This window comes from Thunnus thynnus, chromosome 2, assembly GCF_963924715.1.
Source record: "Thunnus thynnus chromosome 2, fThuThy2.1, whole genome shotgun sequence".
NCBI classification, from domain to species: Eukaryota; Metazoa; Chordata; class Actinopteri; order Scombriformes; family Scombridae; genus Thunnus; species Thunnus thynnus.
Window position 1 is genome coordinate 27,686,330 of NC_089518.1, and position 17,644 is coordinate 27,703,973.

Genomic DNA, 17,644 nt, shown 5'->3' on the forward strand with positions numbered 1-17,644 from the left:
ACAGTAAAACAAAAGTAGTGATCAGACAGGATGTAAATAGTGGGTATTGTGAGGCAGTGATCAGATGGGATGCAAATAGAGCTGGGAACAAAAGGCAAGGAAATGGGGGCATTTGCATTGAGACCCTATGGTGTGACTTCATATTAGCTGCAGATAAACCTTTAAATACAATTTTACACAGGAGGACTGTGGATTTTGTGACCCCTCACTTACATTGTAAGTGCATTATGAAGGGATCTTCTAGTGACCAGTATGAACAGGAGGGATGATCATGGCAAGAAAAACCTATTTCAATGTTCATTTGGGCACCTGAATATTTATTTTAACACAGACTTGAAATTTTGTAAACCCATCCTTGAAGGGGCGCTGTAATAAACACTTCCACCTCAAACTCACTACCACCAGAAGGTCACAGGATGGTGCCAAAGTAATGATTTTCAAAACCTACACATCATGGCATTGACATTTCTAAACCAAAAAAATGTTTTAAAGGTCTAAGCCTTCAAGTTTTTAAGCCTCTTTTTACACAAAATACTGCAGTATGATGCATCCCCTCTTCTGACACTATAAGACCTCTTTGTCTTTATACACCTCAACCTACAAATATCATTCTTTGATCTTCTGTATAACACAGTATTAACCTACATTTCTTTTTTAGAAGTGGGAAAAACAGGAAGAAATTAAGAAATACTGCACTAAGACATCCATGTTTGTTCAATAGAAATACTTATGATTGATCATTAAATTGTTTTATTTCTTTTATAATCTGCATTACATCAAGTCTTGTTATGAGACTCTAACTAGAAAGAAAAGTGACATAACAGGACATACAATATGAACAATCATGTGCAAATTAATAAATTATTTGGTTAGTTGTTGATCCTGAGGATTAACAAAGCAGATTAGAAGACAGATTGCAGTGCAAATCATTGAAAGCTCAACTGTCTCTCTTCACTTTAGACTTAAATAAAATAAAATATTTGGTGTGCCCTACATCCAAACAAAAAATATTCATTTTTCTTCTGTAAAACAGAAGGTAGGCCTATATGACAGTCTTTATAGGTAAATCAACTGAAAATGGTAATAGCGGAAATTTTCCAGCAACTGATACAATGCATGAATACATACTAACTAGTGCATCTCTCCCAGAGCACAAACAGAGTGGTGGCGGACGTTGAAGAAAATCATTCAAGTCCAGTTCAGTGGGATGTGGTCAGTGTGAGTTTCATGAAGCGTGCCCACACACTGGTGAACTTACAGACACAGAGCTGATCTGAGCCGGTGAGCTGGGCCAGAGCTGGGCCAGAGCATTTTTATACAGTAAAACAAAAGTAGTGATCAGACAGGATGTAAATAGTGGGTATTGTGAGGCAGTGATCAGATGGGATGCAAATACAGCTTGGAACACAGGGAAATGAAGTGGGGGTATTTGCATTTAGACTCTATGGTGTGACACACGGTTGGCATAAGATAGGATCAAGGGGGCAAACCAGCAGAGGGCAAGGAGCTGCTCCCACAGATGTCACTCGATTAGCACTGGCCAAATGTGTTTTTTCTTTATCACAGGACACTACAGCAATTAGATCAGGTTCCTCACAAGACTATGCTCTAGACACTGTCTGCACATCTGTCAACATTCAACAAATACAGACACATTAATGTACAACATTTCACAATCTGCAGGTATCCATTACTTTTTAATGTCTGTCACTTGATATTTCGTGCCAACAGTCACATTTTACAAGATATTTACCTTCAAAAACAGCCCATAATAGGGAATAGGAAAACTTCTTCTTCTTCTTCTTCTTCTTCTTCTTCTTCTTCTTCTTCTTCTTCTTCTTCTTCTTCTTCTTCTTCTTCTTCTTCTTCTTCTTCTTCTTCTTCTTCTTCTTCTTCTTCTTCTTCTTCTTCTTCTTCTTCTTCTTCTTCTAATGAATTTCCAGCAGGATGTACACTGAAAAACAAATGCTGCCCTCCACAGACAAGGGTTTGCTGTTTCTCCTATATTTTTGAATACAGGCCAGTTGCGTGGAGAAATCTTACGATTGCTCTACCGATAGGTTGAAAATTCATTTCAGATGCAAAAATACACTTGAAAGGGAAAGCTGAAAGGCCCAGATCTGACAACTCACTGAATATCTGTTGCCTTTCACTTCTGTATTTGCTGAGAAAATAACATGTTGGACTGTTTCCAAATTTTCACTCTGACACAGACCGTCTGGATGTTTGCCTATGACTTTCAAATAACTGGTTAGACCAGACCATAATGCCCCAGTCTCAGTTCCCTTCTTCCAGAGTTTATCATCCACCTCTTACTTTGAACAGATGACAGCATAGAGAAATAATGCCTAACCCTTCATTCTTCTGTCCACTCTTTTTGCCACTGAAGCTCTAATTTTTTTGTTGCAAATGCTAAAGCATTCACATTTTCACAACTAATGCTTCAGATCAATAGTTTACCTTAACAGAGATTACTTAGCCAATTCGTCAGAGATTTAATTTCCCTCAAACCCTTAGTGCTCAGGTATCCACAAAATGCCTTCATGGCAGTCCGTATTCTATACAAGCAGAACAAAATCTCCAGGAGCAGGTCAGGATGGGCCCTTGATGTCCCATCTCTCAAAGCCAACAAGGCAGCCACAGAATCTGAGCAGATGATACTTTTAGGGAGTTTGACCAGCTCTGTCCACCACATGGCCCATAAAATTGCCAGAAGAGAAAACAGACATATTATCAGATATGCAGATGCTCTGCTGGATCTGAAGATTAGCCACATAAATCCTTTCTTAAATTCATTTAAATACTTGTAAACAAAACTACATGGAAAATTTCTAGTTTGATCAAGCAAAGATAGATATACCTCAGGTTCAGGCGCAAAAACATTTCATGTCCACGTCACAGTAAAACAAGATGGCTTCCCCCTTCGCTCTCTGACATGGGTCTATCTGCAGTTTTGCAGACCTACACATCAAACCCACTTTACTACATGACACACCCCCTGAGCCCTAACCCTAACTCTAACCACCTCACTGCTCATGCCTAAACAACCAAGTGGGTGTGTCATGTAGTCAGGTATGACTATCTGCAGACTCACACTGTCTACACAACACACCCACTTGGTTAGGTTTAGGCATGAGCAGTGAGATGGTTAGAGTTTGGGGTCAGGAAATGTGTCATGTAGGTCTGCAAGACTGCAGATATCCTTTGCACTCACAGGGGGTACCCAAATTACCATCTGGTGGCTTTAATAATTACAGTCACTTTTTCCCACCCAGCTACATTAATAAGGAGTCATAATTAGCAGTTCCTTTGCATTTTCTCTCTCTTTCTCCTCTTTGCATTCTCTTACTGGAAACATTTCTGTGATTGAGGACACAATGGACTAAACTGTGGTCATCAGTGTCTGCTTGCAATATTAGACACCACTTTTTGGGCAGTTGGAACATAACATTTTTAAAACAGAAAGATGTTTAAAGTGATGATTTTTCAAGTCTGAGCTGATATATTTCTGTACTAAAAGCCTGGAGGCTCTTGTTGAAATTGAAGTTTTTCCATCATGTCTTGCAGGTTTAATCACCAAGAACTGCCATAACACTGACGGATGTGGAAACCCCATAACTTGCTGTGAGAAGAACTTGTGTAACAATGCCATAACTACTGGTCCCAGTATCATCCTCCTACTGGTATCCCCAGTCATCATCACTCTCTTTCTTTGAGGCTCCATAGCAGCTACAGCTTAAAATATGTTGTTATTTCTATCCTGCACTCCCTTTTTCACCCAACTTGTGCAACTCAGGAAGAATAAACAATAAAAGCTGTAAATGACATTGAATTAACAAAAAATGAATAAATTGTTTTATTTATTATGAAATGCATTTTACATCACTATTTATAAAAAAAAATAATAACATGAATGATAAAACTGGACATAAAGTATGAACAATCATGAGATCATTAATAAATCATGTGGTTAGTTGTTGATCCTGGTGATTAACAAAGAACACCAGTAGATAGATAAGTAGTGCAGTACAATGCATCACTACTTCTAACATAACACCCCAATTTCTTCATGCACATCAACCTTCAAATATCATTCTTTGATGTTCAGTAGAACACAGTATTAAGCTACAATAAAGAAATACTTTATTTCCATCCAAATCAAGAAATACTGCACTAGCACATCTATGTTTGTTCAATAGAAATACCAATTATTGACCATTAAATTGTTTATTTCTTATATGCTCTGTGTTACATCAAATAACAACCTTGTTATGAGACCCTAACTAATGACCCTGATGAAGGCAACAAGACGAAACACATTGGTATGATAATAAAGTTGTTCTACATACTACAAGTGCTGTCAGAGTTTTGACCTCCATGACATCTTAAATAGAAAGAAAAGTGATAAAACACAATATAAAATATGAACAATCATGTGCAAATTAATAAATTATTTGGTTAGTTGTTGATCCTGAGGATTAACAAAGCAGATTAGAAGACAGATTTCTGACTTCCTGGTTTGATGCCTTTGATTACTTTTCACATTACAACTGAAGTGCAAATCATTGAACTGTCAACTGTCTCTCTCCACTATAGACTTAAATAAAATAAAATATTTGGTGTGCCCTACATCCAAACAAAAAATATTCATTTTTCTTCTGTAAAACAGAAGGTAGGCCTATATGACAGTCTTTATAGGTAAATCAACTGAAAATAGTAATAGCGGAAATTTTCCAGCAACTGATACAATACATGAATACATACTAACTAGTGCATCTCTCCCAGAGCACAAACAGAGTGGTGGTGGATGTTGAAGAAAATCATTCAAGTCCAGTTCAGTGGGATGTGGTCAGTGTGAGTTTCATGAAGCGTGCCCACACACTGGTGAACTTACAGACACAGAGCCTATCTGAGCCAGTGGGCTGGGCCAGAGCTGGGTCAGAGCATTTTTATACAGTAAAACAAAAGTAGTGATCAGACAAGATGTAAATAGTGGGTATTGTGAGGCAGTGATCAGATGGGATGCAAATACAGCTTGGAACACAGGGAAATGAAGTGGGGGTATTTGCATTTAGACTCTATGGTGTGACACACGGTTGGCATAAGATAGGATCAAGGGGGCAAACCAGCAGAGGGCAAGGAGCTGCTCCCACAGATGTCACTCGATTAGCACTGGCCAAATGTGTTTTTTCTTTATCACAGGACACTACAGTAATTAGATCAGGTTCCTCACAAGACTATGCTCTAGACACTGTCTGCACATCTGTCAACATTCAACAAATACAGACACATTAATGTGCAACATTTCACGATCTGCAGGTAATTCTAATGAATTTCCAGCAGGATGTACACTGAAAAACAAATGCTGCCCTCCACAGACAAGGGTTTGCTGTTTCTCCTATATTTTTGAATACAGGCCAGTTGCGTGGAGAAATCTTACGATTGCTCTACCGATAGGTTGAAAATTCATTTCAGATGCAAAAATACACTTGAAAGGGAAAGCTGAAAGGCCCAGATCTGACAACTCACTGAATATCTGTTGCCTTTCACTTCTGTATTTGCTGAGAAAATAACATGTTGGACTGTTTCCAAATTTTCACTCTGACACAGACCGTCTGGATGTTTGCCTATGACTTTCAAATAACTGGTTAGACCAGACCATAATGCCCCAGTCTCAGTTCCCTTCTTCCAGAGTTTATCATCCACCTCTTACTTTGAACAGATGACAGCAGAGAGAAATAATGCCTAACCCTTCATTCTTCTGTCCACTCTTTTTGCCACTGAAGCTCTAATTTTTTGTTGCAAATGCTAAAGCATTCACATTTTCCCAACTAATGCTTCAGATCAGAAAGATGTTTGAAGTGATGATTTTTTTCTTCTTTTTGTGAAAATCAGTATCATCATGATCCTGAGATCTGAAGTATATGAAATTATGTGTGACAGTATTTGTATTTCTGTACAGCATCTGGATTAATTTGCTACCAATGTCTAACCACCGACCCTAAATCCTGCACAAAGATCGCAACTTGTCCTGACATCTTAAACCGTTGTTCCTCTGTGGATTTGAATTGTAAGTTGTTCTTATTATTCCTAAATATATCTAATACTGAGCATTTCAAAGAGATGATCAAGTCTGAGCTGATATATTTCTGTACTAAAAGCCCGGAGGCTCTTGTTGAAATTGAGGTAACACTGCCATAACACTGACGGATGTGGAAACCCCATAACTTGCTGTGAGAAGAACTTGTGTAACAATGCCATAACTACTGGTCCCAGTATCATCCTCCTACTGGTATCCTCAGTCATCATCACTCTCTTTCTTTGAGGCTCCATAGCAGCTAAAGCTTAAAATATGTTGTTATTTCTATCCTGCACTTTTTTTCTCACCCAACTTGTACAACTCAGGAAGAATAAACAATTTTTAATGTAAAAGCTGTAAATGACATTGAAATGACAAAAAATGCTTAAATTGTTTTATTTCTTATGAAATGCATTTCACATCACTATTTATAAAAAAATAATAACATGAATGATAAAACTGGGCATACAGTATGAACAATCATGAGAATATTAAATAAATCATGTGGTTAGTTGTTGATCCTGGTGATTAATAAAGCACACCAGTAGACACAAAGATTTCAGACTTCCTCTTTTTAAGCCTCTTTTTACACAAAGTACTGCAGTACAATGCAACAACACTTCTAACATATGACCCCAATTTCTTCATGCACCTCAACCTTCAAATATCATTCTTTGATGTTCAGTAGAACACAGTATTAAGCTACACTTTGTTTTTAGAGGAAAAAACAAGGAGAAATCAAGAAATACTGCACTAACACATCCATGTTTGTTCAATTAAAATACCTATGATTGACTATTAAATTGTTTATTTTTATATGCTCTGTGTTACATCAAAGAACAACCTTCTTATGAGACCCTAACTAACGACCCTGATGAAGGCAACAAGCTGAAACTCATTGGTCTAACAATAAAGTTGTTCTACATAATACAAGTGCTGTCGGAGTTTTGACCTCCATGACATCCAAATTAGAAAGAAAAGTGATAAAACACAACATAAAATATGAACAATCATGTGCAAATTAATACATAATACAGTTAGTTTTTGATCCTGAGGTTTAACAAAGCCGAATAAAAGACAGATTTCTGACTACCTTCTTTATCCCTTTGAATACTTCTCATACCACAACTACAGTGCAAAACACCAAAAGCTCAACTGACTCTCTCCAAATTAGACATAAATAAAATAAGTTTTTGTGTGCCCTACATTCAAATGAAAAATATTAATTTATCTGTAAAATAGAAGGAAGGCCTACAGCATATATGAAAGTCTTTATGGGTAAATCAACTTACAATAGTAAAAGAAAAAATTATCCAGCAAATGATACAATTAATGTAGTTTACAAGTGAGAATTATGTCAGTTGCATTTGACATTATCCAAGGTTTTGTCCATTTCACTTGCATTAAAAGAGCATTAGGAACGGATCTTCTAATGGCCAATATGAACAGGAGGAATGATTACAGCATGAAAAACTTGTTTTAATGCTCATTTGGGCACCTGACTATTGTTTTCAGATACACTTGAAATTTTGTGAACCTATCCTTTAAGGGGCTCAGTAATAAACACTTCCACTTTAATATTTAAACTCACTACCACCAGAAGGTCACAAGATGGTGCCAAAGTAATGAATTTTCAAAACCTACACATCGTGACCTTGATAAATAAATCAATGCAACATTTCTAAAAATGATAATGATAATAATAAATGTATAATTTAGAAAAGAATCACTCATATGTCTTTCTTGCAGACTTGTAGAGAAACTGAATGAACTACAGTAAGAAAATAAATTTCATGATAAACCTCAATATTCTCACAATATTTGTTTTATAATTTGTACATAGAAATGGCAAATTGGATTCAAATCACACGGAAGAGATTTTATATGCTACTAAAGATGACTTTGTCACTTTCAATTCTTGTCTTTATTTACAAAAGAGTACATGTAAGATGGCTGTCTCAGATAAGAGGAGGTCACTTTTAGGGCTGACATTCACTTGGGGAGGAGACTGTGAGGAAATGAAAGTGTTCAAGTTGTGGAAGAAAACTGACAGGTTGGACTGATAAAGGAAGACTTTAGAAGAGTTCACATCTTCTCTCCAGTTCTCCTCTCATACGTTTGACAATCTGTTCACGATGCAGCTTTATGGAGCTCTGATCCTGTTTCTGACTCTGTCTACAGGTAAGAAAAGCTCATGATTCACATGCTTTGGTTGGACGTTGTTACACAGAAATGAAATGTATTAATGTTAAAAAGTTGTTGTAGAATCTGAAAAAGGTTATGGTGTCCATGACTTAGAGACGAGTGACAGGGATTATTATTTTTGTTTATTATTATATGAATCAATGAGATTAAAGACGTTTATTTGATTAACATAAAACGATGAAAATATTTTTTAACAGTGATCGGATTTTACAATTACCATTTGGCAACGCAAATTTCTTTTTCTGTTTTTTGAGAGGAGCTACAGTGTAGGAACTTAATAAGGACTCATAATAATAAGAGCTGACACGTCACATAATAAGACAAAGTTACCGAAGAAAATTCTATATTACTAACTAGTTAAATAACTGTTTCATAGCGCCGATCTGTTATTCTCTAATCTGTTATCACGGCCAGCGGCGCGTGACTGAGGCACCGTTTCTAAATGAGCGCACATAATTTTACTGTACTTCAACTGTTTACTTTGCCTGGTCTGGTGTGTTGATCAAATGGCTGTGATTGGCAGGATTGCCGTTGTCATGTATGGGAAACTCAGTTTCGTTTCTTCAATACCTACCTCAAGGAGAAAGTGGGGGGGGGGGGGGTGGAATTATGTTTCTGTGGAAGTGAAGGTGTTGCAACACCTGTAACAGGCGGCCTGAGTGTCACGTGGCAAATATGATCCCACGCATTTGGAAAATTGGACTTTTCTCCTTTTTTCAGGGGAAAAAATATGCGGTCAATTGTGACCTGTAACACAACAGATGTAACAATAATTGCTCGTTTTAATGTAGGCCTACAAGAAAATATTAACAAGTTATTTTCTTTTTTTTTTTTCTTTTTTTTTTATCAGATCATCTCATGGCCTTATTTGCCTCTTCTGTTCATCATAAGTAATAAAATAGATAAATTGTGCCTATTTTAAACTAAAAACGATTTGTACATTTCAAGTTAAATGTTGTCTAACGTACATAAAATCACATCAAAGTATGTATATATTTAATATGGTTATGGATGAATAATAAGTCACTTAGCAGATAAAACATTTTACTAGATAATAATTGCTGTTTTTTTCAGAGTTTGATCATTAATTCGAGCAAGGGTCAAATTTGACCACCTAAGGTATAAACCCTTTTCAAACACAATAGGAGGGTTTAAAATCTGTTTAAACTGATGATTTTTTTTCTCTTTTTTGTGGAAATCAGTATCATGATGATCCTCAGATCTGAAGTATATGAAACTGTGTGTGACAGTATTTGTATTTCTGTACAGCATGTGGATTAAGATGCTACACATGTATAACCACCGACCCTAAATCCTGCACAGACGTCCTACCTTGTCCTGACAGCTTCAACCGTTGTTTCTCTCTGAATGTTAGTGGTAAGTTGTTCTTACATAGTATTACTAAATATATCTAATACTGAGCATTTCAAAGAGATGATCAAGTCTGAGCTGATATATTTCTGTACTAAATGCTCGGAGGCTGTTGTTGAAATTGAAGTTCTTCCATCATGTCTTGCAGGTGTAATCACGAAGGGCTGCCAAATCAGTAATTTATGTGTAAGCCCCATGAGTTGCTGTGAAGGGGACTTGTGTAACAATGCCATACCTACTGGTCCCAGTGTCATCCTCCTGCTGGTATCCTCAGCCATCATCACTCTCTTTCTTTGAGGCTCTTCAGCAGCTACAGCTTAAAATATGTTGTTATTTCTATCCTGCACTTTTTTCTCACCCAACTTGTACAACTCAGGAAGAATAAACAATTTTTAATGTAAAAGCTGTAAATGACATTGAAATGACAACAGATTGATATTCCTTCAATAAAACCACAATGTGATTGAGCATTAAATTGTTTTATTTCTTGCAAGCTACATTTCACATCACTATTTATATAAAATAATAACATGAATGATAAAACTGGACAAACAGTATGAACAATCATGAGAACATTAATAAATCATGTGGTTAGTTGTTGATCCTGGTGATTAATAAAGCACACCAGTAGACACAAAGATTTCAGACTTCCTCTTTTTAAGCCTCTTTTTACACAAAGTACTGCAGTACAATGCAACACCACTTCTAACATATGACCCCAAAATGATACAATTAATGTAGTTTACAAGTGAGAATTATGTGAGTTGCATTTGACATTATCCAAGGTTTTGTCCCCTTCACTTACATTAAAAGAGCATTAGGAACGGATCTTCTAATGGCCTATATGAACAGGAGGAATGATTACAGCATGAAAAACTTGTTTTAATGCTCATTTGGGCACCTGACTATTGTTTTAAGATACACTTGAAATTTAGTGAACCTATCCTTTAAGGGGCTCAGTAATAAATACTTCCACTATAATATTTAAACTCACTACCACCAGAAGGTCACAAGATGGTGCCAAAGTAATGAATTTTCAAAACCTACACATCGTGACCTTGATAAATAAATCAATGCAACATTTCTAAAAATGATAATAATAATAATAAATGTATAATTTAGAAAAGAATCACTCATATGTCTTTCTTGCAGACTTGTAGAGAAACTGGATGAACTACAGTAAGAAAATACATTTCATGATAAACCTCAATATTCTCACAATATTTGTTTTATAATTTGTACATAGAAATGGCAAATTGGATTCAAATCACACAGAGGAGATTTTATCTGCTAGTAAAGATGACTTTATCACTCTCAGTTCTTGTCTTTATTTACACAAGAGTACATGTAAGATGGCTGTCTCAGATAAGAGGAGGTCACTTTTAGGGCTGACATTCACTTGGGGAGGAGACTGTGAGGAAATGAAAGTGTTCAAGTTCTGAAATAAAACTGACAGGTTGGACTGATAAAGGAAGACTTTAGAAGAGTTCACATCTTCTCTCCAGTTCTCCTCTCATACGTTTGACATCTGTTCACGATGCAGCTTTATGGAGCTCTGATCCTGTTTCTGACTCTGTCTACAGGTAAGAAAAGCTCATGATTCACATGCTTTGGTTGGACGTTGTTACACAGAAATGAAATGTATTAATGTTAAAAGGTTGTTGTAGAATCTGAAAAAGGTTATGGTGTCCATGACTTAGAGACGAGTGACAGGGATTATTATTTTTGTTTATTATTATATGAATCAATGAGATTAAAGACGTTTATTTGATTAACATAAAACGATGAAAATATTTTTTAACAGTGATCGGATTTTACAATTACCATTTGGCAACGCAAATTTCTTTTTCTGTTTTTTGAGAGGAGCTACAGTGTAGGAACTTAATAAGGACTCATAATAATAAGAGCTGACACGTCACATAATAAGACAAAGTTACCGAAGAAAATTCTATATTACTAACTAGTTAAATAACTGTTTCATAGCGCCGATCTGTTATTCTCTAATCTGTTATCACGGCCAGCGGCGCGTGACTGAGGCACCGTTTCTAAATGAGCGCACATAATTTTACTGTACTTCAACTGTTTACTTTGCCTGGTCTGGTGTGTTGATCAAATGGCTGTGATTGGCAGGATTGCCGTTGTCATGTATGGGAAACTCAGTTTCGTTTCTTCAATAGCTACCTCAAGGAGAAAGTGGGGGGGGGGGGGGGGGGTGGAATTATGTTTCTGTGGAAGTGAAGGTGTTGCAACACCTGTAACAGGCGGCCTGAGTGTCACGTGGCAAATATGATCCCACGCATTTGGAAAATTGGACTTTTCTCATTTTTTCAGGGGAAAAAATATGCGGTCAATTGTGACCTGTAACACAACAGATGTAACAATAATTGCTCGTTTTAATGTAGGCCTACAAGAAAATATTAACAAGTTATTTTCTTTTTTTTTTCTTTTTTTTTATCAGATCATCTCATGGTCTTATTTGCCTCTTCTGTTCATCATAAGTAATAAAATAGATAAATTGTGCCTATTTTAAACTAAAAACGATTTGTACATTTCAAGTTAAATGTTGTCTAACGTACATAAAATCACATCAAAGTATGTATATATTTAATATGGTTATGGATGAATAATAAGTCACTTAGCAGATAAAACATTTTACTAGATAATAATTGCTGTTTTTTTCAGAGTTTGATCATTAATTCGAGCAAGGGTCAAATTTGACCACCTAAGGTATAAACCCTTTTCAAACACAATAGGAGGGTTTAAAATCTGTTTAAACTGATGATTTTTTTTCTCTTTTTTGTGGAAATCAGTATCATGATGATCCTCAGATCTGAAGTATATGAAACTGTGTGTGACAGTATTTGTATTTCTGTACAGCATGTGGATTAAGATGCTACACATGTATAACCACCGACCCTAAATCCTGCACAGACGTCCTACCTTGTCCTGACAGCTTCAACCGTTGTTTCTCTCTGAATGTTAGTGGTAAGTTGTTACCGTTGTTACATAGTATTACATATATCTAATACTGAGCATTTCAAAGAGATGATCAAGTCTGAGCTGATATATTTCTGTACTAAATGCTCGGAGGCTGTTGTTGAAATTGAAGTTCTTCCATCATGTCTTGCAGGTGTAATCACAAAGGGCTGCCAAATCAGTAATTTATGTGTAAGCCCCATGAGTTGCTGTGAAGGGGACTTGTGTAACAATGCCATACCTACTGGTCCCAGTGTCATCCTCCTGCTGGTATCCTCAGCCATCATCACTCTCTTTCTTTGAGGCTCTTCAGCAGCTACAGCTTAAAATATGTTGTTATTTCTATCCTGCACTTTTTTTTCTCACCCAACTTGTACAACTCAGGAAGAATAAACAATTTTTAATGTAAAAGCTGTAAATGACATTGAAATGACAACAGATTGATATTCCTTCAATAAAACCACAATATGATTGAGCGTTAAATTGTTTTATTTCTTGCAAGCTACATTTCACATGACTATTTATATAAAATAATAACATGAATGATAAAACTGGACATACAGTATGAACAATCATGAGAACATTAATAAATCATGTGGTTAGTTGTTGATCCTGGTGATTAATAAAGCACACCAGTAGACACAAAGATTTCAGACTTCCTCTTTTTAAGCCTCTTTTTACACAAAGTACTGCAGTACAATGCAACACCACTTCTAACATATGACCCCAAAATGATACAATTAATGTAGTTTACAAGTGAGAATTATGTGAGTTGCATTTGACATTATCCAAGGTTTTGTCCCCTTCACTTACATTAAAAGAGCATTAGGAACGGATCTTCTAATGGCCTATATGAACAGGAGGAATGATTACAGCATGAAAAACTTGTTTTAATGCTCATTTGGGCACCTGACTATTGTTTTAAGATACACTTGAAATTTTGTGAACCTATCCTTTAAGGGGCTCATTAATAAACACTTCCACTTTAATATTTAAACTCACTACCACCAGAAGGTCACAAGATGGTGCCAAAGTAATGAATTTTCAAAACCTACACATCGTGACCTTGACAAATAAATCAGACAAAGCAACATTTCGAAAAATGATAATAATAATAATAAATGTATAATTTAGAAAAGAATCACTCATATGTCTTTCTTGCAGACTTGTAGAGAAACTGGATGAACTACAGTAAGAAAATAAATTTCATGATAAACCTCAATATTCTCACAATATTTGTTTTATAATTTGTACATAGAAATGGCAAATTGGATTCAAATCACACGGAAGAGATTTTATCTGCTACTAAAGATGACTTTGTCACTTTCAATTCTTGTCTTTATTTACAAAAGAGTACATGTAAGATGGCTGTCTCAGATAAGAGGAGGTCACCTTTAGGGCTGACATTCACTTGGGGAGGAGACTGTGAGGAAATGAAAGTGTTCAAGTTCTGAAATAAAACTGACAGGTTGGACTGATAAAGGAAGACTTTAGAAGAGTTCACATCTTCTCTCCAGTTCTCCTCTCATACGTTTGACAATCTGTTCACGATGCAGCTTTATGGAGCTCTGATCCTGTTTCTGACTCTGTCTACAGGTAAGAAAAGCTCATGATTCACATGCTTTGGTTGGACGTTGTTACACAGAAATGAAATGTATTAATGTTAAAAGGTTGTTGTAGAATCTGAAAAAGGTTATGGTGTCCATGACTTAGAGACGAGTGACAGGGATTATTATTTTTGTTTATTATTATATGAATCAATGAGATTAAAGATGTTTATTTGATTAACATAAAACGATGAAAATATTTTTTAACAGTGATCGGATTTTACAATTACCATTTGGCAACGCAAATTTCTTTTTCTGTTTTTTGAGAGGAGCTACAGTGTAGGAACTTAATAAGGACTCATAATAATAAGAGCTGACACATCACATAATAAGACAAAGTTACCGAAGAAAATTTTATATTACTAACTAGTTAAATAACTGTTTCATAGCGCCGATCTGTTATTCTCTAATCATTTATCACGGCCAGCGGCGCGTGACTGAGGCACCGTTTCTAAATGAGCGCACATAATTTTACTGTACTTCAACTGTTTACTTTGCCTGGTCTGGTGTGTTGATCAAATGGCTGTGATTGGCAGGATGGCCGTTGTCATGTATGTGGAACTCAGTTTCGTTTCTTCAATAGCTACCTCAAGGAGAAAGTGGGGGGGGGGGGGGGGGGGAATTATGTTTCTGTGGAAGTGAAGGTGTTGCAACACCTGTAACAGGCGGCCTGAGTGTCACGTGGCAAATATGATCCCACGCATTTGGAAAATTGGACTTTTCTCCTTTTTTCAGAGGAAAAAATATGCGCTCAATTGTGACCTGTAACACAACAGATGTAACAATAATTGCTCGTTTTAATGTAGGCCTACAAGAAAATATTAACAAGTTATTTTCTTTTTTTTTTTCTTTTTTTTTTTATCAGATCATCTCATGGTCTTATTTGCCTCTTCTGTTAATCATAAGTAATAAAATAGATAAATTGTGCCTATTTTAAACTAAAAACGATTTGTACATTTCAAGTTAAATGTTGTCTAACGTACATAAAATCACATCAAAGTATGTATATATTTAATATGGTTATGGATGAATAATAAGTCACTTAGCAGATAAAACATTTTACTAGATAATAATTGCTGTTTTTTTCAGAGTTTGATCATTAATTCGAGCAAGGGTCAAATTTGATCACCTAAGGTATAAACCCTTTTCAAACACAATAGGAGGGTTTAAAATCTGTTTAAACTGATGATTTTTTTCTCTTTTTTGTGGAAATCAGTATCATGATGATCCTCAGATCTGAAGTATATGAAACTGTGTGTGACAGTATTTGTATTTCTGTACAGCATGTGGATTAAGATGCTACACATGTGTAACCACCGACCCTAAATCCTGCACAGACGTCCTACCTTGTCCTGACAGCTTCAACCGTTGTTTCTCTCTGAATTTTAACGGTAAGTTGTTCTTACATAGTATTACTAAATATATCTAATACTGAGCATTTCAAAGAGATGATCAAGTCTGAGCTGATATATTTCTGTACTAAATGCTCGGAGGCTGTTGTTGAAATTGAAGTTCTTCCATCATGTCTTGCAGGTGTAATCACGAAGGGCTGCCAAATCAGTAATTTATGTGTAAGCCCCATGAGTTGCTGTGAAGGGGACTTGTGTAACAATGCCATACCTACTGGTCCCAGTGTCATCCTCCTGCTGGTATCCTCAGCCATCATCACTCTCTTTCTTTGAGGCTCTTCAGCAGCTACAGCTTAAAATATGTTGTTATTTCTATCCTGCACTTTTTTTTCTCACCCAACTTATACAACTCAGGAAGAATAAACAATTTTTAATGTAAAAGCTGTAAATGACATTGAAATGACAACAGATTGATATTACTTCAATAAAACCACAATATGATTGAGCATTAAATTGTTTTATTTCTTGCAAGCTACATTTCACATGACTATTTATATAAAATAATAACATGAATGATAAAACTGGACATACAGTATGAACAATCATGAGAACATTAATAAATCATGTGGTTAGTTGTTGATCCTGGTGATTAATAAAGCACACCAGTAGACACAAAGATTTCAGACTTCCTCTTTTTAAGCCTCTTTTTACACAAAGTACTGCGGTACAATGCAACAACACTTCTAACATATGACCCCAATTTCTTCATGCACCTCAACCTGCAAATATCATTCTTTGATGTTCAGTAGAACACAGTATTAAGCTACACTTTGTTTTTTAGAGGAAAAAACAAGGAGAAATCAAGAAATACTGCACTAACACATCCATGTTTGTTCAATTAAAATACCTATGATTGACTATTAAATTGTTTATTTTTTATATGCTCTGTGTTACATCAAAGAACAACCTTGTTATGAGACCCTAACTAACGACCCAGATGAAGGCAACAAGCTGAAACTCATTGGTCTAACAATAAAGTTGTTCTACATATTACAAGTGCTGTCAGAGTTTTGACCTCCATGAGATCCAAACTAGAAAGAAAAGTGATAAAAACACGACATAAAATATGAACAATCATGTGCAAATTAATACATTATACAGTTAGTTTTTGATCCTGAGGATTAACAAAGCAGAATAAAAGACAGATTTCTGACTACCTGCTTTATCCCTTTGAATACTTCTCATACCACAACTGCAGTGCAAAACACCAAAAGCTCAACTGACTCTCTCCAAATTAGACATAAATAAAATAAGATTTGGTGTGCCCTACATTCAAATGAAAAAATATTAATTTAAACTGGGCATACAGTATGAACAATCATGACAATATTAAATAAATCATGTGGTTAGTTGTTGATCCTGGTGCCCATTTGGGCACCAGTAGACATAAAGTTCCTCTTTTTAAGCCTCTTTTTACACAAAGTACTGCAGTACAATGCCAAACCACTTCCACATATGCATCACCTGCCCCCCAGCAGTTGCGGCTTTCTCGCTTTATTTCTCACATCTCACCACACACCTGGCACAACACACACACACACATACACACACACACACACACACACACACACACACACACACACACACACACACCATGCCTGGAGATGACACTTGTTGTGTGAATGACCAAAATGAAATGTTGTTTCAGTCAAAATGAATTGACTTTTATCCTTTTTTCATAGGAAAGTATAAGCAGCCAGTTATTGTAGAATCTGAAAAGCAGTGGTGTCAATAATTTTGAGAAGTGTGACAGGGATTATTATTTTTGTTTTTTGTTATATGAATGAATGAGGTTGAAGATGTTTATTTTATTAACACCAAAGGATGGAAATATTTTTAACAGTGAACGGATTTTAAAATGACCTTCCAACGCAGATTTCTTATTCTGTTTTTAAGAGGGACAACAGTGTAGGAACTGGAAACTTTTCTGAGGGTGACTGAGGACAAACTGTGGTGATGAGTGTCTGTTTGCAATATGAAACATCACTTTGGTGTGG

At 35.9% G+C, this 17,644-nt stretch overlaps 2 protein-coding genes across 2 annotated transcripts; both read left to right on the forward strand.

The window, feature by feature from the left end:
• Positions 1-8,104: 8,104 nt before the first annotated feature.
• Positions 8,105-10,137, forward strand: LOC137172386 (lymphocyte antigen 6G-like). Its single transcript, XM_067576788.1, has 3 exons — positions 8,105-8,260; positions 9,554-9,661; positions 9,804-10,137. Exons 1-3 carry the CDS (start codon positions 8,215-8,217, stop codon positions 9,950-9,952), a joined length of 303 nt encoding a protein of 100 aa, XP_067432889.1. The 5' UTR covers positions 8,105-8,214; the 3' UTR covers positions 9,953-10,137.
• Positions 10,138-11,112: 975 nt separating this feature from the next.
• Positions 11,113-16,108, forward strand: LOC137171639 (uncharacterized). The gene is made up of 6 exons (XM_067575676.1): positions 11,113-11,238; positions 12,533-12,640; positions 12,786-12,927; positions 14,115-14,227; positions 15,522-15,629; positions 15,772-16,108. Exons 1-6 carry the CDS (start codon positions 11,193-11,195, stop codon positions 15,918-15,920), a joined length of 666 nt encoding a protein of 221 aa, XP_067431777.1. The 5' UTR covers positions 11,113-11,192; the 3' UTR covers positions 15,921-16,108.
• Positions 16,109-17,644: the final 1,536 nt, after the last annotated feature.

Bases quoted from the DNA above. Each gene is read 5' to 3' on its own strand.
- LOC137172386 (XM_067576788.1), top strand. From the start codon at position 8,215: ATGCAGCTTTATGGAGCTCTGATCCTGTTTCTGACTCTGTCTACAG. The intron at 8,261-9,553 runs GTAAGAAAAGCT...ATTTCTGTACAG, and splicing joins GTTTCTGACTCTGTCTACAG to CATGTGGATTAAGATGCTAC. The intron at 9,662-9,803 runs GTAAGTTGTTCT...CATGTCTTGCAG, and splicing joins TTTCTCTCTGAATGTTAGTG to GTGTAATCACGAAGGGCTGC.
- LOC137171639 (XM_067575676.1), top strand. From the start codon at position 11,193: ATGCAGCTTTATGGAGCTCTGATCCTGTTTCTGACTCTGTCTACAG. The intron at 14,228-15,521 runs GTAAGAAAAGCT...ATTTCTGTACAG, and splicing joins GTTTCTGACTCTGTCTACAG to CATGTGGATTAAGATGCTAC. The intron at 15,630-15,771 runs GTAAGTTGTTCT...CATGTCTTGCAG, and splicing joins TTTCTCTCTGAATTTTAACG to GTGTAATCACGAAGGGCTGC.